This window comes from Neopelma chrysocephalum, unplaced genomic scaffold, assembly GCF_003984885.1.
Source record: "Neopelma chrysocephalum unplaced genomic scaffold, ASM398488v2 Primary Assembly neopelma1_382, whole genome shotgun sequence".
Taxonomy (NCBI): domain Eukaryota; kingdom Metazoa; phylum Chordata; class Aves; order Passeriformes; family Pipridae; genus Neopelma; species Neopelma chrysocephalum.
Genome location: NW_020898046.1, coordinates 25768 through 53635, shown reverse-complemented (window position 1 = coordinate 53635; position 27868 = coordinate 25768). Strand labels below are relative to the sequence as shown.

Sequence of the window (27868 nt, the reverse complement as noted above, 5' to 3'; positions counted from 1 at the left end):
TTCTTCTCCAGACTAAACATCCTCTAAACACCCTCTTCACTGCGAGGGGTGGTGCGGTGCTGGCGCAGAGAAGCTGTGGATGCCCCATGCCTGTGAGCCTCCAAAGGCCAGGTTGGCCGGGCTTTGAGTCCTCACAACCTCCTCCCTGCCCTCCCTCGCCGCTCTCCCGCCCGCCCCAGCCGGCGGCAGCTCCGGGCGGCGGCTCCTCCCCCGTGGCCGCCCGGCAGCATGGCGGCGGCGGTGGAGACCCGCAGAGTGTGCGAGACCGCCGGCTGCAGCAGCGAGGCCAAGCTCCAGTGCCCCACCTGCCTCAAGCTGGGCATCCAGGGCTCCTACTTCTGCTCCCAGGTGAGGTTCCCCCGGCCCCAGCGCCGCACTGCCGCGCTCCGGGCGTGCGGCGGGGCGCAGGATCCAGCTCCCCGCGCCGGCTCCCGGCCGCCCGGGCCCGGCCCGGCGTGCCCGGCTCTGCCTCCCTGCCCGCCCGGGCCCGGCCAGCGCCGGGCAGGAGGGTCCGGGCAGGGACCCCGCACGAAGTTCCCCCTCGGTTCCCCGGTTGTTGGAGCCGGGGGTGCCGGGCCGGCGACCCCGGGCGGGGCGGGAGCCCTGTCGCTCCTCGTGGCCGCGGGCGATGCGGGACTTGAGCGGGCTAAAGAGCAGCCGGGGCGTTCGTGAGAGGGGGCACGTGTGTTTCTCTGCCTGGAGGTGTCTGTGGTCCCTTTGCCTCCCTTAAAAATAAGGGCTTAGTGGGACAAAATGAGACGTGCTCATCAAATTCCAGCGGGTGCGTGTCTGTGTCTGCAGCAGCTCTGGCTCTGGAGTTGCTCGGCTTTGATAGGCACCGGGAGACTTGTTGCTCTGAAAACAGATTTTCTTTAAATTATGAGTTTTTTGGAAAATGATTTTATACTCTTCCTTTTTTTCTTTAATTCCCTTTTCTTTCCTCTTTTTTTTTTTAATATATATCTTTTGATGTTTTACTTTAAGGGTGCCTAACAGGGAGGTTCAGGTTAGGCCACATGTCATGCAGCCATCAGCTCCTCCATGTAAATTAGAGAATTAAATGTATTCTGTAGGCCTCGGCCATCCTCACCTATTACCACAGTGGTAATGGAGTGTGGTCCTTAAATAGAAAGAACTGTCTTATGACTGTTGAGTGGGGTTTTTGGTTTGTGGGTGGTATTTTTGGTTTTTTTATTAACTTTACAAGGCACAGTAAAATACATGATCTAATCCTTTGAACTTTATGTATGTGTAATTTCTGTCAAAATCAGTGAGGACACATGTTTAATTCAGAGATTACAGCTGACCTTCCTTGTCACAATTATAACCCAGGGTAAAATCATTGACGTTTTGTAGATAAACATAAGAAAATCATACAGTCACATCAGCTAGATTTACTTATTTAATTGGCAGGGTTTTCTTCTGAGTTAGGGTGTAAACTGGTAGTTATAGTTTGCATAGAACTAGGGGAAAACTTCCCACGTGCATGTGACACACCCACTGCACAGTTTCTGGTACTTTCCCCTGAAGTCTCTGTGCCATATGCTGGCAATCAATGCCAAATTACATCGACTGCAACTCAAAATTGTTCTGATGATTCTGTATCTCTAGTTCCCATGTAGAGCTTGTAGTTGGCTTGGAGGATTTGCTCTACATTTTACTACCCGTTTTGACATGTCTGATATAAAACTCATCATAATGCATCTTCAGCATAAACAAATATTAGTTGGTGATGACAAAACTATTTTTTAACAGACCAAACAGGGCAATATGAAGAGCTCTAGTTACGTCTTTACTCCCTTCTTTCCCGTCCCCAAATCAGCTAATGTCATATAGGATGCAGAGATTTTTGTTATCTATATACTAGGTTTAATTCTTTTGAAATATCTGCTACTGTTGTAAGCTAAAAGGGGAATTACCTGAAATATTTATTGGCTTGTTAAAATAGGCTGCTGGATAACTGACTACATGCTTATAAAGCTGTCCTGCCTAGAAAATAAAATATCAAACTGGGAATCCCACTTCTGAGTGACCTTGGGTGTGTTGTTCCTCCTAACTGTGCCTCGATCAGTAAAGTAGGTAAGCACATGGAAGGTGCTTTGAAGGTTTTGGGGCGATGTGTTACAGCAGAGAGAAGGAAATTAACAGCAGCCTGTTTAAAGACAGGAAAGAAGGGTCATGCAGTGCCCATGTTCCGTAGCAAGGACCCTCAGCACCTCCTTAGTACCTGTGGGGCCCAGTACAGGGCTGCCCCGAGGTTCCAGCTCTCCTCATCCATCATCTAGTGTGTGCCATGGAGGAGCCTTGGACAGTCCTCCACTGGTTTCTGGCGAGCACAGGCAGGAGGGGTAGGTGAGGTGCTGCTGACGACCTGGCTGCCTGCTCAGATAAGCACATGACAGGTAAAGGAGATTAAAAGCCAGGAAATTTTCTCTGAACTTCCAGCAAGTTTCACCTGACAGCAGTGGACTGGTTATCATCTGTGAGTCTTTTCCCAAGTTCTCTCTTTGGTGGTTTTCTTTACATTGTGGTCTTACACGCATAAATAACTGTTAGATAAGTTAGTGAGTGGACAGACCCAGGATATTATTCCACCTCACAGCACAGGCTGTTATGTAGCACCCAAGGATGCACACTTCTACTATTTCTCTTAAGCTGAGACACCTCTGGGGATTTCAGGGTTTTCTTTTAATGGAGGACAAGCAGTTACATTAATTCTTTTGCTGGTTTAGCTCCCCATAAAACACCTGGGGAACATGCTGCTGAAGAGCGTTGTGGCCGAGTTTGGCCCAGCTGTAAAGTCAACCCGTCCTTATGGAATGCAGTGGTGTTAGTTGGGTGTGCAGGCACTTACTCTGGGCTGAGGACGGCATGGGAGCAAGAAGCTACTGGCGTCTCCTTGAGGGGTAAAAGCATCTGTATGGACACAGGCTCTGTTAATTAACTGCTTGGAAGCCTACAAGGACTTTTTCATACAGCCAAAACTCCAGTCAGAGCTAAGCCCAAATTTGTAGGAGTTTATATTCTCCAGTGCTAAGAATAAACAATAGGAAAGTGTGTACTGCTGTAGAAAGGTAGCCAGCATGAAGCAATGTGGATTATAAGTTAGTAACATATAAGTTTGCTAAGAAAAAATAATGCAGGAAGTATAGGACTGAGAATCTCAGTGAAGTGTGGAGATTGATTAAGCATTATTTTTCATTATTGCACATAAAGAATTGAACTTTTCAAGTAGATTGCATCAAGACAATGATTTCCCCAGTGGATTTATCGTTTGTGTTTCTTCTTTCCTTGAGAAAGGCTATTATTCTGGTAATTTATTTTTTCCCACCTCTCTGCATCAAAACGTATGCCTCACTAATGTGCCCTGAAAATGCTCATGCTGAAGTACTTCAACATTCTCTGAGATTTCTGTGAGCCAACACTGTTTCTTGTCTGGCTGTGGGGTACCTCGGAAACTGAGCACAGCTGTTGAATAATAGTTGTGCTTGTGCTCATACATGGAAAGGGGGCCAAGGCAGCCAGGTTCTGGCCTAGCAGGGAGGTTTTGAACTGGTAGTGGAGACAGGGTAAAGATGGCATTTAGCAGTGGAGGAGCTCTGAGGTGGTGTGTTGAACCTTGGCATAGTTTTTTTTTCTTTCGCTTAAAGGTATAACATGAGGGACTGTTCTGCTTTAGGATTCTGTCTGCTGTTAACCCTTAATAATATTTTAGGCTAGTAAATCAAGTACTGTCACTACTGGCTACCTTCTTTCACTGTCTTGCTTTCTTTCTTTTAGAGAGCTACTGCAGTGTTTTATGTGTTCATCATCTTAGATAGAGTAATTCAGGCTAGCTTCTGAATGTGGAAATAACACAGATGTGCAGCATTGTGTCTCAGGTATATTGTTTCTCTTGCTAAGATGAATTTCCTATTGTGAAATCTGCCTTATAGACACAGTCACTTGTGTGTAAATTGTATGTAGTATACATAAACAGTTTGTATTTAAATGGATAATTTACATTTCTTCTATGTCTCCTCCAGAAGAGGCTTAATGATAAAGAAGGGGAAAGTAGTGACTGTTCTCGAGATCTCCAGTTACCATTTTTATGCAAACCTTTTAGTGGTAAATGGATCTCTGGTTAAAGATTTTGTGTTGCTTTCATGAAAACTTCCTCTCTCATACTGCTTATATCTGTGTAAGTGTCTTGGACAAAACAGTAGGTTTTCTGTGGTGTGGACTGGACGCTCATGTGACTCAAGGTCACAGTAATTTGTGAAAAATTGTGGTCCTGGAGAGAAGACTGGTGTTGTCCCATCTCCCACTTTGCTGTTTCCTTTCACCATCAGTGTGTTGGGAGTAGGAGGTGGGGAGCAGTGGACCTGGATGGAACTATTTTTTGTCCTCTGTCACATAAGTGCCATATTTCATTCTTGGTTCACTGTTCTTGATGTGCAGAAAATAGGCTAAAACCTGCTGCTCAGATCCAACTGCAACTCATAGGGATTACTTCAGGTATAAATGGCACTCAGCAGATACTATCTTCTAGAAAATCTTTTGACAGATTTCCTTCATCAGGAAGTTGACATTCTTAATTGCCTATAAACCACCATGAATATGTGTGTCTGAGCTAAATGCCTGATTATTGTTGAGGCACAAAAACTGAGCCCTCATAATTTTCTGAGAGTAAAACTTTAGACTCCTGTAGGCAGGCTTTCTGAGCTAGTGTTGAATATACTGAAAGGATAGTCCAGTTTGTGTTTCTCTGTTCTGTTGTTCCTTCACTACTCCCAAAAATCACTTGTATATCTCTGTAAATCTGAAGAGCTGCAAAATGCAGTCCCTTCCTCAAAGGAAGGGCTTGGCCGTGTGGGATCCAGGAGTCTCAGGTTAAGATCAGGCTTTAGATGAAGGAGAAAGCCGATCTGATACCAACATGCTGCGTATAGCTGCTTCCATTGGAGTTGAATCTGAAAACACATATTTGAGTTTTCTGGAAAACTGGCTATTCATGTATGCTGCTTAGGCTAGTTTGGGAATTTTGTACAGAGTTTTCAGGCCTGAGGCTGTTTCTGCGGGCTTGTACCGCCCTAGAAGGATTTCAGCATGCTGAAAAGAAGCAACTGTTTTATTTTAACCTCAGATGTATTACCTACTGCATTCTTCAACATATTTGTATTTATGGATAAAATGTACAGTTAATTTGTATTGTATGTTTTATATATATATATCTCTATCTATCTATCTCACTGATAGCCTGATATTTTTCTTAAGGTAAATGCTGTACTTAAGTAGGGGGGTTTTGTCTTCTGTTTTGCATACCTTCAAGGTATTTGCTTAGAAATGAGTTCTCATTAAGCAAAACGGCATGATGTCAGATTAAGCCCAAGACAATTTTACATTCTAAAGGACATGTGTAAATTCAATTAAAATGATTGCTCAGAATATTTTTAAATACAGTGTACTGCTTGGCACTGTTTCCTAGATGTTTGTCTATTACAATTCAGGGTGTAATGGCATGCAAAGAGACAGTCTGTCCCCACAGTCTTGGTTCCAGCTATCTTTTCTTTCCTTTTTTTTTTTTTTGCTATAAAATAAGTATTTTTGGAAATTCATCACAGTGGCTCTAAATGATGAGCACAGAGGATGAAGGCGGTAATTTTGTGATAGTTGGACATGAGTTCTCTCTAACTGTACAGTGGGGTGGTTTTTGTATACCTGCTAATAGGTGTGTTGACAGTGTCAAATGCCAGGTTGTGTAAAGAAGCCGTATCTGAAGGGGAAGGGGAGCCTGAAGAGGAGTGCCAGCCTTAAGGCTGGAAAGTGCTGATAGAGGGTTTCCAGAGCTAACTTCAAATGAACTACTCCCATGCAAAGGTAGTTCAGAAACACCATCTATGAGTATGCCTTGAATTCTGTGCTCTGGTGCCTTCATAGCTTCCTGTGCTTGGGTATCATAGAATGGCCTGGTTTGGAAGGGACCTTAAAGATCATCTAGTTCCAACTCCCCTGCCATGGGCAGGGACACCGTCAGGGTGCTCAGAGCTCCATCCAGCCTGGTCTTGAACACTTCCAGGGATGGGGTGTCCACAACTTCTCTAGGTGGCTTATTTAAATATAGTTTGGTTATGTCTGTGCTATACAGAGGTTTGCAGTGTAGTAATATCCTAATCTTGGTTGATTTAGCATCCTTTTCTCCTCTGGAATTTGCAGTTGGCTGTACTTTTCCACCTCTTAATCAGGTTGCATGGATATATGAACCCAAAGAATAAGAAACTCTCTGTTATTCTTGTAAGGATGACAATAAACATATGACGGAATTTTTTTTTCCTAATTAGTTCAGTAACTCTTTTAAAGGGTTTTGTTTTGTTCTTTCAATGGCTGATTTAAAGAAAAAAAAAAAGCTTAAGTTATTTGGTAGTGATCATTGTGTTAATAGTGAAAATGCCCTGTACTGTAAAACAAATTCTGCTGTGCTGAATGATTCTGTCAATATTTCAACCAGTAAATAGATTTTCGGCTGAGTCCTCAAGGTAAAAATCATTTACAGCAATAACATGGCTTCCACAAGTTGATCCAACAGGAATCTTTCTGGATGGTAATGCTGGTTGTGCCTTTGGTTACCTTTTCATATATGCACAGGTTCTGGTGAACACTGTGTTGAGCTTGTTTGTAAACACAGAACTGGTGGGATTGACTTAAGAACTGCTTGAAGCCAGAAATGTTGTTAAAGGTTTGAATATGTTGACAGCCTCTGTCTGAAAAACACATATTTTTCTTACCGATAGAATAGTTGTACTCAGGATTGCTCTAAACAAATCAAGGATAACCCTCTGCCTTCGTTTTTGTCATACATTTAACCTCTCTTCTTGTACAGTCCTCTCCAGTGTTTCCAGGTCTGTCCTGTTCGCTATATAAAAGCCACATGCCATAAAAAGAAAAATGGTTCAGGTGAGAAGGGTGGGGGTATTAATATCAGGCATACTGATGGATAATGTAGTTTTTGAAATGAAATCCAGAAAGTCTTCCAAGAAACTTGAAGCCAAATTCATATTATTCCTGTGTACTTCCCCCCTGAAGCTATTTAATATTTTAAAATACAGCCATGCAGTCTTACATGTTCCTTTTTTCACCATATCAGGAAAAAAAAAAATCTTCATTTTCTTAATTTTAATATTAAAAATCACCCTGGATATTTTTTTCTAGGTTTGTTTTATTTAGTCACTGAAAATTTTCTATCCTGACCTGTATAGGGGCATAGGAACATAGAAGAATCATTAGGAGACAGGAATGGTAATAGGAAGATTGAAGTAAATGTCTCAGGAGAAGGCTCAGTGAAAAGCACCATTTTTTCCAAAAAATTTTCAGAAGGTGGCCCAGGTGGAGAGAAAGAGCAGCTTTCTTCCATAGCTTGTCAGGAAGTCTGAGGTATAGAAGATGAGAGTGCTTGCAATGTGCAGTGGTACCTTGGTAGTGCTTTGTTGCCAGGGCTGCGATTCTCCAACCCGTGAGATGACAGCTGCTGTAGTTTCATCTGGAATTGCCAAGGCAGAGCTCTGCAGTCATGTGCAATGTGGTGCTTGTGCAGTAACTTGTTGAATATAAATAATTTGTGTGTACCCAGCAAGTCCAGTGCTTACAGGAAGCGTATGACTGATCCTACACAAAATAGATGGGTTGTAGGTGGATGTTCAGCATATCCTTTGAGCGACTTCCAAAGGTGTCAGACCAAGGCAGAGATACTCATTAATTGTACACTGCACATGTAATAGCCCATGCTCACAAAAATGCTTTTGACTTACTGCTTCGCTGGGCTTGTTACAGTTGATGGATGTGCACATTCCCACGTGTCTGGGATGTCCTGCTGTACAGCAGCTCCTGTGGAGCTGTGCTTTAGGAGTTCTGATGGAGCTGCCGCTCCTCTAGAAATAGAGGGCAAGTAGAATCTGGGAAACGTGTTTGGGAAAATTCAGGCTTATGGCAGCCTTATGCAGGATCCTCTTCGGCCATTCACAGCTGCAGGGGATCAAAAGCCAAAATGGAACCTGTTGTCAGGTTATGGTACTGTCGGTGCCGTGTTTGCGTGGTGTTTTCTGGTTATAGGCCATCAAAGAGGAAGAGACTGGTATAGGACAAAGGAATGACATTGGAGAATATATCCTAAAATTCCATGGGGAAGGAGAGAATGAACTACAACCAGGAATTACCACAGTTTATGTACATCTTCATTCACCAAATGCTCTTTTATATTCAAATAAGTGGATTCTAGGTTTGCAGACCTGGAGCTGCTCTAAGTCCTTAGTTGTATAATCTTTTTGCTTCAGAACAGAGACCTCATGTTTGAAAGGGGATTAAAACCATACTGGTGCTTCCAGTGTCCTTGAAAATAGAATTTTTAGCTTTTTAATTTTTTTTTTTTAGTAGACCTCAGTTAAAACCTGCTCCTTTTCTCCCAGCTCTCCAAAAGAAAACAGAAATTAGTGCATTGCAAAGGTCTGTATGCAGTGGGTTGTACAGGAAAACCTTTTACTGCTCGTTCAAAGTGACGTTCTCTCTGGTCATCCAAAGTGTTGGTTTCAGAGCCTCTTGTTGCACAGACAGACCATTTCGTAGCACCACAGCATGTCTTGTGCTGGTCCAGAGAGTGTGGTGACTCCTGGTATGTGGTGTAGGAAGCAGAAGACAACAAGCAACTGGTTTTGGTAATGAGGGAAACAGCACACAACAGGGTCTTTTTGAACGTGGGTGTACTTGTGCACCACTTTACTGTGTTTTTGTGGAGGCATTTTGGTAACTACTGGTTGCAAGACTAAATAGGAAAAGGGGAGAAGATGGCTTGACAGGAGCAGACAGCTAAGACCACTCAGTAGCAACTGTGAAGCAGAGGTAGAATGTTAAACACTGGGTTTAGTTTACAGAAATGTTGTCTTGGACTGCTTGAGTGTTGTATACATTAGGTTGAATCAGTTGTTGGCTCTGGATGGTAGTTCTACAATGATGATTCAGCATTAGTATTGTCTTTCCTTATAAAGGAAAACAGTTTGCTTCCTGCCTCTTTATTGTAAATTATTGGAATTAGCTGTTTCCTAATGGTTGTTTTGAGTGCACATAGCCATTCAATTAGAATTTCTGCTACAAACCCGAATAATTTACTAATTAGCACCTTAAAGGATCACCTTTAATGCTGCCTTCTGCAGCTTTTCTGCTTAAATCTCTCTCTTTTTTCATGTCTTTCCTTCCTCTTAGTCTTTCTTTATTCTTCTCCAGCTGCTGGCCATTTCCATCTGCCCCTTTGCTGATTCATTGTCTGTGACACTGCTCTATTATTGCTTGGAAAAAAAGAGAAAAAGCCACACACCTCCACAGTCACTCTTTTCTTGATTTCCATTTCACATTTCTCTTTTCTTTTTTCTTTCCATTTCCTATTTTGTTCAGCAGCCTTCATTTCCCACCCTTTAATCTACTTCATTAGTTCCCCTGTGATTGTGCTGATTGGTCTCTGTTGCTTTCCTGTGCTGGAGAAGGAGGCAGAAGGGATGCAGTTAGCAGGAGGAGATGGCTGGTTGTAGGAGCTGAGGGAGGACCATCCTGCCCACTGCAGTGCTGTAAGATCATGTACAGAGATAAGACTCTGTGCTTCAGCCAACCCGGAGCAACCATGGTGTTTAGTTACTCATTAAAATGATAAAGGGACAATATTTAGTGTATAGGATTAGGTCAATGTATTTCACTACCGCGAGTGTTTGGCTGCTTTTTCTGCCTATTCTGGTTAATAAACTTTTGAATGTAGTATTTTCTATTGTTAAGACTAGCAGTTTCATGCATGTTGCTACAAGGGTTAATAAAACCACTCTTCTAGTTTTCTTTTAAAATACAGTTGCTTCTCTATTTTGTGAGGATGATGACGTTAATGCTACTTAAAACACCTATTTATAGATTTTGTTTGCAATTCTAGGAATGCTTTAAGGGAAGCTGGGCCACTCACAAGTTATTACACAAGAAAGCAAGTAAGTTCACTCTTTTTAAAATCCATTTTAATATTATTTTGAGTTGGTTTTGTCCTGTGCAGTGAGCTCTGGGTGGCCCTGCTTGAGCAGGGGACTGGAACAGATGACTTCCAGGGGTCCCTTCCAACCTCAGCTATTCTGTGCTTCTCTGCCTAAGAATGGTGTTGGGTTTTTTCCAAGGTATGGGGCACTGGGTTCTGCATGTCTGAAGTTTTGACCAGTTTACATTAATCTTAAATGCTGTGTAAAATTTCAGAGACGGAAGTGCACAGAAGTCTCTCTTTCTGTACACTTTTCTATTTGTATGAATTATTGCTTGAGTTACATTGGCAGGTGTATGAACAGAGAAAGAAGGATGCTGAAATAAAGGGCAAGGAGAATAATAAATCATTATTTCAGACTTATTCCTTCATAGCATTTTGATGTCTATTGCAGTAAAAGACAATAAAGTGGGAAATGTCCATGCAAAGTCTTTGTGATCAGACACTTGGTGTGTTTCAAGCAAGTCAGAGTGCAGCTGCCCTGTACATTTGGAGTGTACCCCTTTGGAAAAAAAAGGGAAAATGCTTGTGTGCATGGTGCAGCCATTGATAGGAGTTTGTGTCATAACTAGGATTTTCCTGAGTTAAAAGGTAATAAGAGTATCTGTATGCCTTAGTTACAGCTGGTAGCTCTGGGACACAAATACGAGTAGACTGGTAGATTCTGCCTTACCTGAGTAGTGAAAATACCCCATGAGTTTAAAACCAAAAAGAGAGCAGTTCTCAGTTCTGCCCCCCTTGCCTCCTCTCCCCCATCACCCTGCCTGTCTTCATTAAGCCCTGCTTTAAAGGGAGGTAGAACATGTCAGAAATTCAAATCCTCGAATAATTTACCTCCTTTTCTAAAACCCAGTAAAGCTCCTTTTTCTATAATAAATGTCGAATGATAGGTTTGAGTAGTACAGACAATTACGGATGTATTCCTTTGTTCTGCCTTCCCAGTGTAGGGATCTCATAGTTCACACTTGCATTTTGTATCCTATTACTTTGCATCTGCATGGATATGAAAAAGTTTGGATTTTTAAATGATTATTTCTCAGTTGTTCATCTAAACTGAATATCATGTGAGCAAATGGCTCAGATGTAAGCCACAGAGACAGAGAAATTCACATTAGGGCTTGGTATGGCAGACCTTTTACCATCTCTTCGTCCTGGTGAGATATAAAAAGAGAAAACAAACAAGTTATCATGTTACGAGTTAAAGATTAATACTACCATGTTCTTTCTTAACCCTTACCTCCTCTTTCTGAGTAAATATTTCTCCTTTTGGTAATGCTTGGAATCTACTTGCCCTTACATAAACTCCTTCAATCTGCCCTCTTAGGATTGTGTTATTTGTGAATGAAGTCAGTCACTGGACCACATTAGGCATGAGTTACACAAGGTCAAGAGAGCTGGGAACCTCCAGCAGTTTGGGACCATGTTGTAAGGTGTGCACAGTGCTTGTCCAGAAATGCAGAAGTGGCAGCACCTGCACTCCCTTCATCAGATCTGGAGAGGTAGCAGGCTCCATGTGTTGAAACTGACAGCTGGGTGGTCTCCTTCCCACCTCAGGTCATTTCTGTCACTGGATGCCAAGAGAGATCACAGAAAAGAAACATTTATCTAGAATGCAAGAGTGTTAATTGAAGGGATAGTGAGTGTCTCTGTAGAAATATGCTTTTTCCCGGGAATGAAAACAAGCACTAGGTTATAAAACTACAAATGAAGAACAACTTAATTACTGCACTTCATTTGTGCATTAAGTCCTGACATTCCCCAGTTTGTGATTGAATACAGTTGGAAAATTGTGAATTTCGAATGTGACGAATTTAAGGGCAATACAAAATGATAACTGCTAGTTACGCTTTCATGTATCAATATCTAAAATGCCAGAATGAGTCAGATCTAGACTTACGTACCTCTAAGTCATTTTCTGAACCCCACAGTTCTTATTCTTAAGTAGGACTGATTTTGCTGCTGCAATTTTTTTCCCACTTTTTCTTGTCTTTTCAGAAGATGAAAAAGCCAAGCGTGAAGTGTCTTCATGGACCCTGGAAGGTGACATTAACACAAATCCCTGGTCTGGTTATCGATATACTGGTAAACTCAGGCCACACTATCCACTGGTAAGCAGTAGGTGCCACTCCTTACTCCAGCACTGCTACATTCCTACATAGAACTGCTACATTGCTATATAGAACAGAAGTCCTATGAGGAGGGGCTGAGGGAGCCGGGGTTGTTAGCCTGGAAAAGAGGAGGCTCGCGGGAGACCTCATCACTCTCTACAACTACCTAAAAGGAGGTTGTAGCCAGGTGGGGGTTAGTCTCTTCTCCCAGGCAGCTATCAGTAAGACAAGAGGTCATGGTCTTAAGCTCTGCCAGGGGAGGTTTAGGTTGGATATTAGGAAGAAATTCTTTACAGAGAGAGTAATCAGACATTGGAATGGACTGCCCAGGGAAGTGGTGGATTCACCGTCCCTGGAGGTTTTTAAGATGAGACTGGATGTGGCACTTAGTGCCATGGTCTAGTAACCATGGCGGTGTTGGATCAAGGGTTGGACTTGATGATCTCAGAGGTCTTTTCCAACCCGGCTGATTCTATGATTCTGTAGCAACTAATGGACCACTCTTACCTGATTACCTCCCACATTTTAGCTGAGAGAGGCAAGCTTCTTAAGCAGTCTGAACCTGACGGCAGGGACATATATGACTGTCCTTATTGTGGTTCATTTTGATTTAACTTGTTCTATCTCTTGGTATATTTAAAATTGAAGAAGTGAGGTAACACGCATCAGTAACAGGCTTAAGCTCATACCTTTTAGCTATATCTTTTGACATTTATTTTGCAAGAAAGCTACTGCTAGTTCAGATGATGTCTCCTAGCTGTTTAGTGTCCTCACCAATTATGAAGCAGTCTGTTTTCAGAAAAACTCAAGTGAATTAATTTGGAGTTTAAATAAATGGATTTATATTATTTTACGTTAGTGGTTTGAAATAACCTGGTGACTGAACTGGTGAACAGCTCTTCTAAAGGAACAGAGGTTATAGTAATCTCCAGCACTAGAATGTTGAAGAATTACAAGAGGTCAGTAAGATCTTTGGCTGTGAAAGGTGATGACCTCAGTATAGGTGTGTTTTTGAATTGGTACAAGTTTGTATATGGAATAAACTGAAGCTTTTTTACAGGAGTAGTGGTGTTTTGCTTACATTTGTCTTTTCTAATTGGCCTGTGCTGGAAATGATGCCCCAGTGGCATCCCCTCTATAGTCTTCTCCATCTGTTACAGGCTTATCAGAGAACAGATTAACAGAGCCTGAGCCCATGTGAGTTTGTTAGTGTTGTTGGAGAAAAGGGTGTTTTAGATATTTCACCGGCCAAGTAATTTAGTGATGTTATCGCTGAACATTGGCTTTTTTGTCTTCTGACTGCTGCAGGACTGATGCAAACAAAACTAGTGCTACTGAATACGGCGATGATTAGAAATAGCAATCTTGCTAGGGAGAGGAAGGATGTATTTGGAACCAGTGCACTTGTACTCTGGAAAGTAGCAGGAAAAAACACTGCAATGTAACAGGGATAATATGTTATTAAACCAATTTGATTTAGTTTAAACATAAAAGTTTGATTTTTACAAAGGCGTGGAGTTGGATATTAAAAGTTGTATACTACGAAGGCAATAAAGAGTAACAGGAGAGTGTTTGAGAAATGAAAATTTAAACTGTTCTGCAGTGTTTGCATACTCCACAACCTTTTCTAAGTGGACTTAGCCATATTTTACTGTATTTAATTTTGCTACATGAGTTTTTGTGACTATAGTAAGTGTTCTTGCAACCTAACCAGCTTTGCCTGTGATTTATTTAGACACCAACAAGACCTGTGCCAAGTTATATTCAGAGACCGGACTATGCTGATCACCCACTAGGTAACTTGAAACAAACCACAGTTATGGAGTTTGCTTTCTATTCTTCTATTTTCCTTTTAATCGAAAAAGCCTATAAAGCATGAAGGAGATAGTGGAGAAGGGAACCTCTTCTATCTGTTTTTCTCACTTTATTTCTTCCTCTTATTAACTTACTGATTTTTCAGAAATAATGGTTACAAGTATTTTTTGGAAGTCTAAAGTTTGTAATGTGTTATCTTTGAGAGGTATTCAGGGAATTTAAAAAACCCAAACATACAAGTCCCAGTCCTGTTGTTGACTTCATAACAAACAACAACTAGTTGACTATCACAGGTGAATTCTAAGCCATTCTTAGTGGCATCAGTGTAACTGTAGAAAATGTGTTATGAAATAACAAAAGAAAAATCTGCAGTTAGCAACTCCCAGAAGAAAACTCATGTATGAGTTCCAGCTATTTTTGGACACAGAGGGAATGCATTACTTGCTTATTGGTTTGTTTTGATATTTTCCCCTTTTGATATCAGTATTTGTACTTTGTATTTCCCCAAAAAGCAGCTATAAAGTATGGTAGCATTATTTTTTAATCTTATGCTGTTCTTTAGTTATTCTTTACAGAATGTAAATATTTAAACAACACAAAATACTGTATTTTAGGGTGTCGTTCGTCTATAAAGCTGAGCTTGCACGAAATTTGCTAGGAAGAATTTACATGTTTTTATCAGATGATTAGTGCAGTAGTATAACCAGATATATTCACAAGCTCATATAATCCCTTATGGCTCTTTTAGAATATTATTTATTACTATTTATTTTCTAAAAGCAGCTAAAAATAATTTTCTATGAATAAAATAATTTCCATGTAAATCTGATTTTTAAGACTGTGTTTATGCAGTAAGTGAATGGGCCTTCTGAGCACATGTGGGCATTACAATATTGTGGAAGGCTTATGAATTCAAATTAATCTGAATAATGATGATAATGCTGCGGTTTGGTGGGCTCGTTACTTTCGTCGGTGGTGAGAAAGCCTGTACTTCATTGCCATTGGCAAGCTAAGGAAGTTGCTTGATTGGACATATGTAGTGATTAATCACTCCTCTGTGTATAACATGGGTTTTTTCTTTCTTTTTTTTTTTCCCTCTCCCTCCCCCTTTTCAGGAATGTCTGAATCAGAACAGGCTTTAAAAGGAACCTCTCAAATAAAAATACTGTCATCTGAGGATATAGAAGGGATGCGAGTAGTGTGTAGGGTAAGGGGGTTTTGATTTTTGTTTCAAAGTGCCTTTGTTCTCTAAAAATCTGTAGTGATTTTACCGGTTTTTGACAGCACGTTTGAGAGTACCAACTTTCAAACCACTGTAGAGCACTGAAAAATAGTTCAAGAAACTTGATATTTTCTTGCCTTTTCTCTCCTTGTGGCTCCTTATTCACAGTATGCTGTTTTACAAGCAGAAAGATGACTTTTATCTGTTTCCTGGCTTTGTTATTACTAGTGAGACAATCTGTGGCTGAGACATCGTTGCTGTTAAGAATATGTTTTATAGTCCATAAATGAGAACAGAACTTTTTCCTCTCTTAGAGTACTGTGTAAAAACTAAAAAACAAAAGCAAAACAAAGCCCTATCCCTAACAATTTTTGAAAAAGAGCTGTTCAGTTGTAATAACTTCCTTGTGCATGAAGTCAAACTTTGAAATGTATTTAGGTAGTCTGATTTAAGATTATGGTATTCAAGGAAATTGTGGACAAAATCTTAAATGGGGTATTTTCAAATCTCACAGAGGTGGTTTAGTAATATAACCTGGAGACGTCTCAAAGTCTTTCTAGAGCCCAACTCCACACAGCTTTCCTAGCAATCTCAGTGTAGCTGTCAAAATGGGTTGCTAATCTTCTGGAGAGTAGTCCTGGCCTATTTTAAATAACTAAAAATAGACCAATAGATCAATTTTAAATCTATTTTAAATTGTTTAATTTGCAGCTTGCTAGAGAAGTATTGGATGTTGCTGCCATGATGGTGAAACCAGGAGTAACTACTGAAGAAATTGATCATGCTGTCCATTTAGTAAGATTATTTTATTTTTCTTCTGGTGTTTCCAAGTGCTTTCTGCTGTCTCTGTTTTTGAATGATTGTTGTGTGGTGTTCTTTGTTGCATGAGTTCCTTTTCTTTATTTTGAACTGTTTCCCAGTTTGAAGCTAGTAGGTAGTGCAGATGGTAGAAATGTGCTCCAGCGCAGTGGTAGATTCAAAATGAGTTAGGAACTCATGGGCCTCTCTCTGTATCAGCAGCTTCCATGATTTCTGGCTTCAGGTTTCTTCTAAGTTTCTTCATCTGCTTTCTTAGTTAGCATAATATAATTTTCTTTCTTCTAAACCCTTTTTGCTCCACAGATACAATTATATAAAGAACATCATTTGTAAGCCATGGACTTCCTTTGCTCTCTGTTGTTGGTTAAAAGGTACAGAGGAGAAAGTTTAGTTATTTATGATTGGAATCAAAACTGAGGTGCCTCAGAGAGAATTGAAACAAGATTTTTGGTGCAGTCAGACAAATTAAAGCCACAGTCCAGTGAAGTATTTGAAATACATGTTCAGGAATCTTCCTGGCTTAATTGTTCATAGGTATTTGAATTGTGTGATTTTTTTTTCTTTGCTGTCTTTTCTATGAATTATGTAGTCCGATAATTGAGGATGCTTCTGTCCACTGTGGGGAAGGCAACAATTCTGTTATGGTTAAGTTTGTTAGAGAGCTTTGTGGTTCTTTTTATCTGCATTTGCAGATCTTGAGCCAAGATTGTAAGGAACTTACTCTGGTTTCATTAGAGATTTCTGTTGAATTGCATTAAAAACCAAATTATTTGCTTAGGCATAATGTCTGATACGAACAACTAGTAGTTAAAATGATGTTACCCCTCGTCAGCAGTTTCTGGAAACTTTTGCGTGGCAGATTGTTGATACTGACTGATATCCTTAATTGGTACTTTGCAGTTTTAAAACAGTATTATTTTTTTAAATTAAAAAAAAAGTTAATGCAGTATTTTTTTCAGTATTTTGCTCAGTATGTCACAAAGTGTGTGTATGTATGTATGTTTATGTAAGTATATATAAAATGTGTCCATTTTGCAAAAATACCAAAAATGTTGTTAGAGTGCCAGGGAAGCAGCTTAAGGTTTTAAAGCTAGGGGTGAAAGAGTGGTGCTGAATGTTACTTTGCTTGTGTGTCTTGCAAAAATTCTTAAGAGTCTTAGACCAGGTGCTTAAAAACAGTAATTGAAAATGACTGGTTTTTTAACTGAATAAATATTGCCATGCATTGTTTTAAACCTGAATATTTCAGCATCTGTAGTTGAACATAAAAATGAGCAGAAACAAAATTGAAGTAGTTTTACTTCCTGGTAAGAAACACAAAGCATAACAAAATACTGTAATACCAAGAAATGCTTGAAGAGTCTTATTTTCAAGAGTCACTGCTTTTCAGCCTATCATTCTTACTGTAAAGCTGTTGTTTATGTTTTTTCTACCTTTTTTCTTTGTACAGAACTTACTAATGTAAACTGTAAATTGTATTTTCTCTATTCAGGCTTGTATTGCAAGGAATTGCTATCCTTCCCCTCTGAATTATTATAATTTCCCTAAGTCGTGTTGTACGTCAGTGAATGAAGTGATCTGTCATGGAATTCCTGACAGGAGGCCGTTGCAGGAAGGAGATATTGTTAATGGTAAGTGCTGTGAAAATTGACCTTTAGCATTTCTACCTTCTGTGCAGTTATAACCATGCAGTGAGGTGAGTTTTCACTCGCAGGCAATGTAATTGAAATAGCTTCTTAAGAGAACCTTTTTTCCTTATTTACCAATTAAATTCATGTATTTAATAGAATAACTTCCAAAGTTTGATCCACTTTAGGGCTTCATAATTCTTCTGCCCAGTTGTTCCAGACTATATATATATAGTGAATAAAATGTGTACTGAATTATTCAGCTGGATTAGTTCTATGTGAATTCTTAATTAGGTGGCTCTAGATCCTTATGGTTTTGCTATGGACATGATGATTATGATGACTAAGGATCCTAATGGTGAGGCACGGTATAGGTGTGTATTGAAAAACATATCCTTTTCTTTGAGCATCCTAACAGTACCAGTTGCTTTTTGCTCATGGTACTTAAGGTACTTACACCTTCTTGAGTGGTGAGGGATACTTCTATAAATTACTTGACCATTTTTTGTTTTCGTTTTCATTTCTGCCTGGTTTGGCAGTAAAAATTAATGATACTTGTTTCGTACAAACACTTGCACCTTTTTTTATTGCATTGGTTTCTTTTTCTCTTATCCATAAATAAATACCCAGCATGTCCTAGGCTTTGGCCTGCCTCTAGAAGCAGGTTGGAATCATTTTAGATCATCAGATATTTGATATATATTAGCATGTAATAATAGCTACTAAGTCTACATCTCGGTGCTGTGGGTACCAGCCTTTTCAGAACAAGTCTCATGATTGCTGCCCCTTTCTAGGGGAGGTTTGGTCTGGCTGATGGCTCTGAGCTGTAGTGTACATGTAACAATGTGTGCCAAGCTCCTTTTATCTTTCTTTAATTTCAAAGATGATGCCTTTTCACAGCTCTCTACTGTTGCCAGCTTTTCTGGCATTGCTGGAGTCCAAACTAAGAGGCCCAGTTCATAGAACCATAGAATGGTTTGTGTGGGAAGTGACCTTAAAGACCATCTAGTTCCAAGCCTCATGCTGTGGGCAGGGACACTGTCCACTAGACCAGGTTGCTCAAAGCTCCATCCAACCTGGCCTTGAACACTTGCAGGGATGGGGCATCCACAACTTCTCTGGGCAACGTGTTCCAGTGCCTCACCACTCTCACAGTAAAGAATTTCTTCCTAATACCTAATCTAAACCTACTCATTTCAGTTTTAAGCCATTCCCCCTTGTCCTGTCCCTACATGCTCTTGTAAAAAGTCCCTCTCCATCTTTGTTATTGCCTCCCTTCAAGTACTGGAAGGCTGCAATTAGGTCACCCCAAAACCTTCTCTTTTCCAGACTGAACAATCCAAATTCTCTCAGCCTTTCCTCATAGGAGAGGTTCTTCATCCCTCTAATCAACTTGAGTGGCTTCATCTACACAGTGCCCTATGTGTCCGCTATTTGCTTGCCAAGACTGTACCTCAGCCTTAGAGAATGCCTTCTATAAGGGGGTTTAGTCATATCTTTGTCCACATCCCTGCCCTGACTGCACTTGCTCAAGCTTGGAGCCTTCTATTTTGTTCTGATGAGAAAGAACTATACTTCCTTTTGGTAAGGTAGCGGCTCAAAATCCTCTCTAAAAGAAGGAACAGAACAGGTTACGAGGAGGAGATAGAAAAAGTACCTTGGAGGGAATGTACCCAACAAACAATTACAGGGAAGTGCCCATCTTTCTCTTTATTTAAAATGCTTTATCCTGCTGGAAGCCATGCCAAAGTCCAAAACAGGTTTTTGGAATCACAGGAAAATGTCATCCAGAAGGTAGTAGCAGGGGATGTCTAGTCCAGCCCCCTGATCTGAGCAGGGCATCCTATAACATCTTGTTATCATACTGTTGCCTGGAAGCAGATCCTTAAACAAAGCTAATCTGTCTGCAAAAGTGAGATGTTCTGGCCAAATCTGACAGCATCAAAGAGAAAATTTTGTAATCATGTGACCTGTAGAGATAGACTGTTTGCAACAAGTAGTCTGGACTCTGTGCTAAAGGAGCCCTGTTAAACACTTTTATCTGCATATGTTACCAGGGTGTTGGTTTCTGTACAGTCCTGTTGTTACAGTACCAGATTTGTACACTGGGCAAAATGTTCCTGTAGTCCCCCACAGTAATGCAGGGAGTATAGCATAACCCTGCACATGCTTCCATCCACAACAGGCAGTATTGTTTTCATGGGATGCTAATTTGTTTCTTAAATGTTTGCCAGCAGTACAGATTTACTGTTGACACCAATATGTGGTTTCCCACATTTTCTTATGAAGGTTGTACTGGTCTCTCTCAGTGGCTCATATACCATATTCCTGAAGTGCTATTGCTCAACACAGTTTCCTTCAAGACTGTTGACCTTTGAAAGGATCTCCATCTTGATTTCTTCTTGAATAGCAGAGCAATAACTGTTGTAGTGGGTTTGGTGCTCTAGCAGCTATTAGACCTACCAGATGACTGACAAAGACTTAAAACCACCAAAGTACCCATTCTACCACAGTAGGTCAACTTGATACGCAAAAACATGATTACATACCTTTTCAAATATTATTTCCCCCATTAGTGCTGGAATGAATTCTAAGAAGGTATTTTAACTAGGTAAATTACCATGGACAAAGAGCTTCTCTTTCCTGGAACACCAGTTGTAAGCTTGCTGTGTCTGTGTTGCCTCGGCGGGGGATTTTTTCACAAGCCCCCCCCTTTTTTTTTATTACGTCAAATGTTCGACCAGCAAAACACTATCTTATTAATTAATTCCATAGAATCTACAAGATAAGCATGACAGAGTTGATTCTGCTGCAAGAGTTTACATCTGGAATTCTTGCAAAGTAATCTTGACTTCACAATTAGAATACCTCATTTTCACATGTTTGTGTTTGTCCCTTCACAAATCAAGAAGTGAGGAATACGGTGCTGATAGTCCAACATGTCTGGTGTTCTTTGCAGTGGATATTACTGTCTATCGCAATGGCTACCACGGAGATCTGAACGAGACGTTTTATGTTGGAGAAGTTGACGAGGGTGCAAGGAGACTAGTCCAAACAACCTACGAGTGCCTAATGCAAGCCATCGATGCAGGTAAACCCTCTGACCAGAGCCTGAAGCATTAAGGTTTTGGTTCTCAAATGTGATTGCTCGTATTTGCCACTGCCCAGAGTGACTCCTCTTGCCACACACAGAAGCACTGGTGTGTTGTCACCAGCAGATGATGGATGTTGTATAATACAGTGATCCTTCAAATGGCACAGTTCTGTGGGCAGCGGTTGCAACTTCTGTTTGGAATATGGGTTGATGAGAAAAATGTACTTGATGCTGAGCTGACCCACAGATGATGATATTTACATGGAAACAGCCTTTTTTGACTGTTAGTTAGATGAATAAGACATCCTTGATATGAGTAGGTTAGAGAATATGACAAGCAAAAGTGTGTTTTGGAAGACCTTACTTTTATAATTTGTATGGTGTTGCACAGTCGACCAGTAAGGTAAAATACCTTTTGAACACTTAAACATGTCTCTTTACCCCAGCCAAACATGATGGTTATTTCATAAAGCAAGTTAGGAACTCTTCATTTTCAGCTGTGGGAATATGCCAGATCCATATCCTTCAGTACCCACAGAACTTCAACTATATTGCTTAGTTATAACTCAGGACAGCTGCATTGAGACATACAATGAGAGAGAAAGGCAACTCAGTCATGTTCAACTTCTGAAAATAAAAACAAAACTCGCCAAAGTCCCTGGAAATACTTGTATCATCTGTATCTTTTATACCCTGTAGCTTCTGTACCTTTTATACGCTGTAGCTTCTTAAAATTCCCAATAAAATTTACTCCCTTTAAGGCCTCTAGAGACTGAAGTTTAAGGCGTTGTATAGGAAGGCTTTAAACTTGCATTTAATCAAAAGTAAATAAAAAAAACTTATAATGAACATAACTTTGGTTAATAATTTGGAGATGGCTAGCCAAGCTGAAAAGACAGAAAGCCATAGGAATGATGTCTTGTGTATCTGTTGTACGATCCAAAAAAAAATACTGCAGAGTTGAGCTGTGAAGAATGTAGATTGTCTGTTTATGTGGGATTATTGTTCTGAAATGACTGCTTTATTTTTCAGAGCTAAACCAGAACAATGTTTGTCTTTGCTCCTGTACTTTTATTTTTATAGCAAATGTTACATGTGTTGTCTCTTATCTTTTTATTTCCTGGCTTTGATGTATAAACTATGACAGAAATTCCCCTTTGTGTTCATTATAATGAGATTTAAATTCTCAGTGTAAGTTTTCTTTACCATCTTTTTAGATGCTGTAACAGGTTTTAATGGAATTTAGACATTGCCTGCAAGTAGGGATTCTGGCAGCAAGTGTCTCAGCTGTTAAAAAGGGTCACCTCTCCCCTCTTTAAATCATCTTAATTTCTTGGCATTGGACCAGCAGAGCTCTAACTAGGAGAGCTGTATGAGAGAGAAGCAGAGGGCTCCTTGCTGCATTGAAATGAATTGCTTGTACTGTCAGGCCCAAGGGAGATGGTACAAAACCAACAGATTAATCTTTTACCCAGACTTTTTTTTTTTAATTTTGGGAAAAGCATGCACACTTCAGTAATCTGATTTTCTTGTTATTTTCTGTAAATTTAACATGGAGATTTCAGTTGTAGTTGCTTACATGAGCAGAGAATTGAACTAAATGGTTTCTTAATGTAAAGTTTTAGCTTTATGTGAACCCTGCTTAAGGTGGCTTCACACAACCGCATGACATCTGGCTCCTGAAGGAACGGCATATACTCAGGGAGTTGCAAATGCTCTTGAAAAAGCATTTACATGATTGTTTTATTTTTAGTGGCTCAAGGTTGTATGAATCTTCATTAGCTGATGGATGAAACATTGTTGCTTTTATGATATTATTACTCCCTTGTCCAGGTGCTCAAAGTGAATTTCTCACACCATTTTCATGTGTTTCACACTCTTTAAGGCTTCTCAAAGGGCTTGTCAAAAAAGTTAGCTGCCCTGAATACGAACACACTTATTTGCTGTAGCGTTGTCATTGAGAATCTTGTCTAAGAGTAGAGATACCCATTTTTCTTTTTTTTAATACATTCTTAGTCCTTTGTGTACATTTTTCACATAGTAGTAGAGGGGTAAGTGTGTATTAAAATATAGTTCATACATTCATTGCAAGACGCACTTGCAACTCAGGGTGTGAGAGTTTACCAAGTACTTTGAAAATTGTTTTTAATTTCAAACTTTGATATCCTTTGAATGTAAGCATTTGCATTCATGAAGGGAAGAAAATAGTGTTCTTGTGGAAGAGGAGTTTTCTTCTTTCTCTCTTGTTTTTTTCTTTTGGATGAGACCATTTCCTCCCTCTCTCATGTTATTGCACTCATTTATGTACTTAGTGGATTAAGTGATCATAGGAAGTTACATACTAGAACAGATGGACATACAAGCCATGAGCGCTACAGAGATGGTGTTTGATGGTTAGTTATGTTGAAGGAAAGCTCTTTAAATTTCCATCTATATCTCCTTAATTTTGCAGTAAAACCTGGTGTTCGGTACAGAGAACTGGGAAACATCATTCAGAAACACGCTCAAGCAAATGGATTTTCAGTGGTTCGGAGCTACTGTGGGCATGGAATCCATAAACTTTTCCATACGGCCCCTAACGTGCCACATTATGCCAGTGAGTATTCATTCCCTTTGTGCTGTCCTGTAGACAAGAGGGGGTTTGCAGTGAATGCACTCAATTTATTTCTTGGTTATATTCTATTAAAGTAGCATGTTGCCTGACAGCGATCAAGTTAGCATTTTGGCACTTGGGAGTTCTTTTTTTTTTAACTCTGTACAATAGCATCCTCTATGAACCTAAATAAGGTGAATATATTATATAATAAAACAGTCTGTGCCTACACCAGAGGTAAGTGTCAGCTCTCATCTGTACTGGTTAAGTGCTCAAAGTTTTTGCCTGAATTCTTAACTCCCTTAGGCATTCTTGTCTGACATGAACAGGCAAATGTTTCTCTCCTTAGAAAGTCTAAACAAAAACTTACTCCCATTTCCAGATGTAAATAAAAAGCATTTTGCATATTATAGATGGGTGTCGTGTCTGAATCCAGATCCTGTTTCTTTACGTTTCCTCATTTGAGTGTTGTGATCTGGTACTCCTGGAAACTTCTTTATAATGTTTGGCAGAGGAGGAATGATGCCAGCAGTGCTGGTTTTTGGAAATACCCATGGGCCCGTAACAGTTTTTCCAGCAGGACTAAGGAACAGCATCCACAGAGGCAAAGGAGGGAAACTTAAATGCCAGTGGACAACTAAGGATAGAGTAAATATCATGAAGCTGTGATGAACAGTTCACACTCACTTGAGCTGTAAAGCTTCCTTGACAGGTCACTTATTTCCTCAGACCTGACAGGTGCCTTCATCTTCTCATTTCCTAATGAGCTTTAACACATTATGGTTATAGCCTGCCGATTCCTGACTTTTCAAGTCATCGTTTCCTTAAGTTATTTTTTCAGAGAACATCTGAAAAAATCTGTTAATTGTGGGGTAAAAGGGTATCAAGATTCCTGTTGTGTAGTTTTTGTTGTGTAGAATGAAGAAAACCTGGATTCTTTGGAGATGGAGAGCATTTTCTACCAATTAAAATTCAGTCTGAGAAGAAGAAAATTCCTCTCTTTCATGGCTATTTAGAACTTTGAACTTTGAACTTTTTTTTTCCCCTTCATTGAGCAAATATGCCTGTTCCTAAAAAGAAAGGTGCAGGTGTTTTTTTTTCCTTGGTATTTTTAAATACAGATTCACAGCAAAAACAAAGTGGAAAGATCAGAGGGACTTAAAGGCTCATGGAGAAAATGAGATAAAAAGAATGCTGCTGCTTATTTCTGGCTTACCGTGAAAGGAGTTTGAAAAGCAAAAAGCTCATTTTATAAGCCTTTAAATTATTTAACAAAACCATGAAAACTACAGGGAATAAAGGACAAAATTTATTCAGATGCAGAAGACCAGAAACTTACATTTAAGTGTTGAGACAATAAATACCAGAAGATGATTGAGACAGAGACAAGACCATTTAAGTAAAAGAAAAATATTCTGGTTGCTGTTGTGGCAGCTTGATGTCTGAGATTTTTAAAGCCTCTAGGTGGTTGAGGCAGTTTAATAAATTTACACAATTAAGAGTTAGGGGGATGGAGAATCTGTGTGTAAAAATTGATGCAAATTGTCTATAGCAGCAAAGTAGCTTGGAGCTGACGGTTTCTGTGCAATCCTGCAGCCCTCAGGCTGAGTCACATCTAAGCTGCACTGCCATTCTAGGTGAAACAGGGCAGTGGAAAAGGGCTGAAACCTTTCTTCAGTCAAACTACACTCCTAGAGTCATGCTGTGCTTCAGTTCATGTGCCTCCATGTAAATATTTTTGGTGCATATGACATCAAAAAGCTCCTGTCTTCTTGTCTTGGGTGCCTTGAAATTTTTTGCTATTTTATGTTAACTAAAGAACACAGCATTATCACCCTGACACTATTACGACCCCATTACCCAGAGTAATGTGTCTTTCATAAATGGAGTCATGGGATTACTTAACCGCTGTCATATTTTGACCATATTGGAGCTAATGGCTCAGTGGAAACAAATAAGGAGGTTTCAAGCCTTCTCTGGGTATCTTAAGTGCTTCTTTTTATTGTTTTTTTTAAGTAATGTTTTTCATTATAGAGGTGTGCAGAAATTCCTGTATTACATTTGTTCAGTGTTTTTATAGAGCTAGAGTTAAAATTCTTCTTGTTGGAGAGAAAGACAGCAATTAATTTTAAGCTCCTTGAGTAAATATTTCAGTATTGGAGGATGGGGTGAGAAGGAAGGAATTAAAGAAAATTTTAATGTAGAAGTAAAAATGGACAAGTGAACAGGTCATCTTGGAAGGGCTTTTCTGACTTTACAGTATTATTCTAGGACAAGGATTCATTCATTTACTAAGATAGTATCCCTTTTTCTAACTTGAGTGTTTATTTTATTGCAGAAAATAAGGCAGTTGGAGTCATGAAGCCAGGTCATGTATTTACAATTGAACCAATGATCTGTGAAGGTGAGCAATTTAGCAATAGAGTAAAATGGTTACTCTTGTTTACTCTTCAGTAGTGATGGAGTAGGATGCTGGTTCTATTCTGTATAGTTGGCAGATTTTTCCAGTTCTCTTTGGGGAACTGTTATCTGTTACTTGAAGACTGGCAAAAAGTCACCGTTTCTGTTTTTAGGTGGTTGGCAAGATGAGACATGGCCTGATGGCTGGACTGCGGTGACGAGAGATGGAAAGCGATCGGCCCAGTTTGAACACACACTCCTGGTCACCGACACAGGCTGTGAGATCCTGACCCGGCGGCTGGATAGTATTCGTCCCCATTTCATGTCCCAGTGAGAGTCCAGGCTGAGCAGGGAGATCGGAACGATACATACTTTTTTTTGTCTCTGTACTATGCATTTTTTTAAGAGTACAGAATAGAAAGATTTCATCCTTTACTTTGTTCTCAGTGATTGTAGATAAGAGGAATATCTTGAAGAACCTGACCCAATGTCTGGAAAAACAGAAGAGTGGAAAGAATTTTCTTCTTTCCTCCTACCTACAACACTCACACTATATTTTTGTTTTTTCTTCAATTATCTCTTTAGCACCTTTCTTCCAATTAGACCCACAATTGCTTCTATTGCTGCCATGATATTAGCTAGAAAAGTGTGGGTAACCTTTCCCACCGGGACTTGATATTTTGGGATCCAGGTTTTTTCACCACTTCAGTGTGCCCTGTTGCTCTTGGCATATGAGTGGCACCTGAGATTTTAAGCATTTCTAGTTCCAAAGACTTGCTCCTGCTTCTGCAGATACTGTTCTAATGGCCTGGGCCTTGTTTGTTTATCAGTTGAGAAGGGGGCAGAAGGGAGAAAGACACACACTTCTGAGAGCAGGCTACCTTACTTCTGTCCCCATCTCTCTGCTGATGGCTTCTGTGGTGATTCCAGCTGTAGGTGACACACTGTGTTAATGGCAGGACTTGTTTCTCTTGATGGAGTTTGGATAGTATGGGCTTCCTACAGAGAAAATTAATAAATTCTGTTTTATATGCAGCTCCCTGGAATAAGCTGCTTCTTGGCGAAGCAGTACTTGCAGGCAGCCTCCCGCTCCAAAAGCTTGGTAAAGCTGATGTATCAGACTTGCCTAGGTAAAGGAATGAAACAAGAACCAAAAAGGTCCCATGATTCATGGGATCCCTACGTGTGTTAGCTGTGGGGCGTTTTTTAAAGGTACATCCACAGTAGCTGTGGGGGAGTGGATTTGCAAGACTTACAGTGAAATGAGTATATATCTCAAAACCAGTCTGAGTGTGTGAAAATGAAATGTGTTCAATGCTGTCTTTGTTTTCTTTTGGTAATTTTTAAACGGGTCATTTTTCCCCCTCCTCAGTTGAGTGAGTTTCATGCTTTTGGAAAGTCTTAGGGGGGCAGCTATGAAAACTGATCTTTTTTTCCTCAAACTGGGTATAGAGTGGGCAGTGTTAGTATATATACCCCTTTATTTTCTTTTAATGGGTCATGATGAGCTGGAAACTGTTATGTTAAGGAGAGTGGATTGATTAGACCTCTCTTCTCTCTACCCTTTTTTTTTCCCATGCTCACTTCCCTTCCATAATCTTTAGTTTCTCTGCTGAGGGGATTTATTTTTTCTTCTGAATTGTAATGAAAAATTTTTCAGACCCCATTGCAGACTTAGTCTTACACCACTGTAATGCAAGAAATAAACCAATGCAGACGTTAAACCATACAATCATGGGCACAAAATACACCTTTTACAAGGTGTACTGTGAATTTGTTGCCACAGACCCAAGAACGTGAAGTACTGCATACCCTTGGCTCCCCTTGGCACTGCAGAATTTAGGTAATTAGGGAAAAGGGGTTAATTAGTGCTTCACAGAACTGGACTCGTGTACTCCCAAATTTGCCAGAAAATGTCTTCTCTGCCCTGAGTGCCTCAGACCTCTGTTGCTCGAAGAGTATCATTGCGATGTTTTCATTACCTTTATTATTATTTTTAATTATGCAGTAAAGTGACCTGAAATGATGCATATAGAGCGCGTGTGTGTGCATATGTGTGTGTGTATAGATTTTTAACAAAACGGACTGTAGTACTTGAGTGGAATTACCTGTGTTGAATGAGATGTACTGGGGAGATGACTGTCCTGGAGGTTTGCCCA

General features: G+C 40.1%; 1 protein-coding gene across 1 annotated transcript; it reads left to right on the top strand.

The window, feature by feature from the left end:
- Positions 1–206: 206 nt before the first annotated feature.
- On the top strand, positions 207–27868 carry METAP1 (methionyl aminopeptidase 1). Its single transcript, XM_027706571.1, has 11 exons — positions 207–348; positions 9938–9989; positions 12026–12138; positions 13874–13934; positions 15069–15160; positions 15887–15970; positions 17487–17625; positions 20582–20713; positions 23169–23312; positions 25648–25713; positions 25883–27868. Exons 1-11 carry the CDS (start codon positions 229–231, stop codon positions 26041–26043), a joined length of 1164 nt encoding a protein of 387 aa, XP_027562372.1. The 5' UTR covers positions 207–228; the 3' UTR covers positions 26044–27868.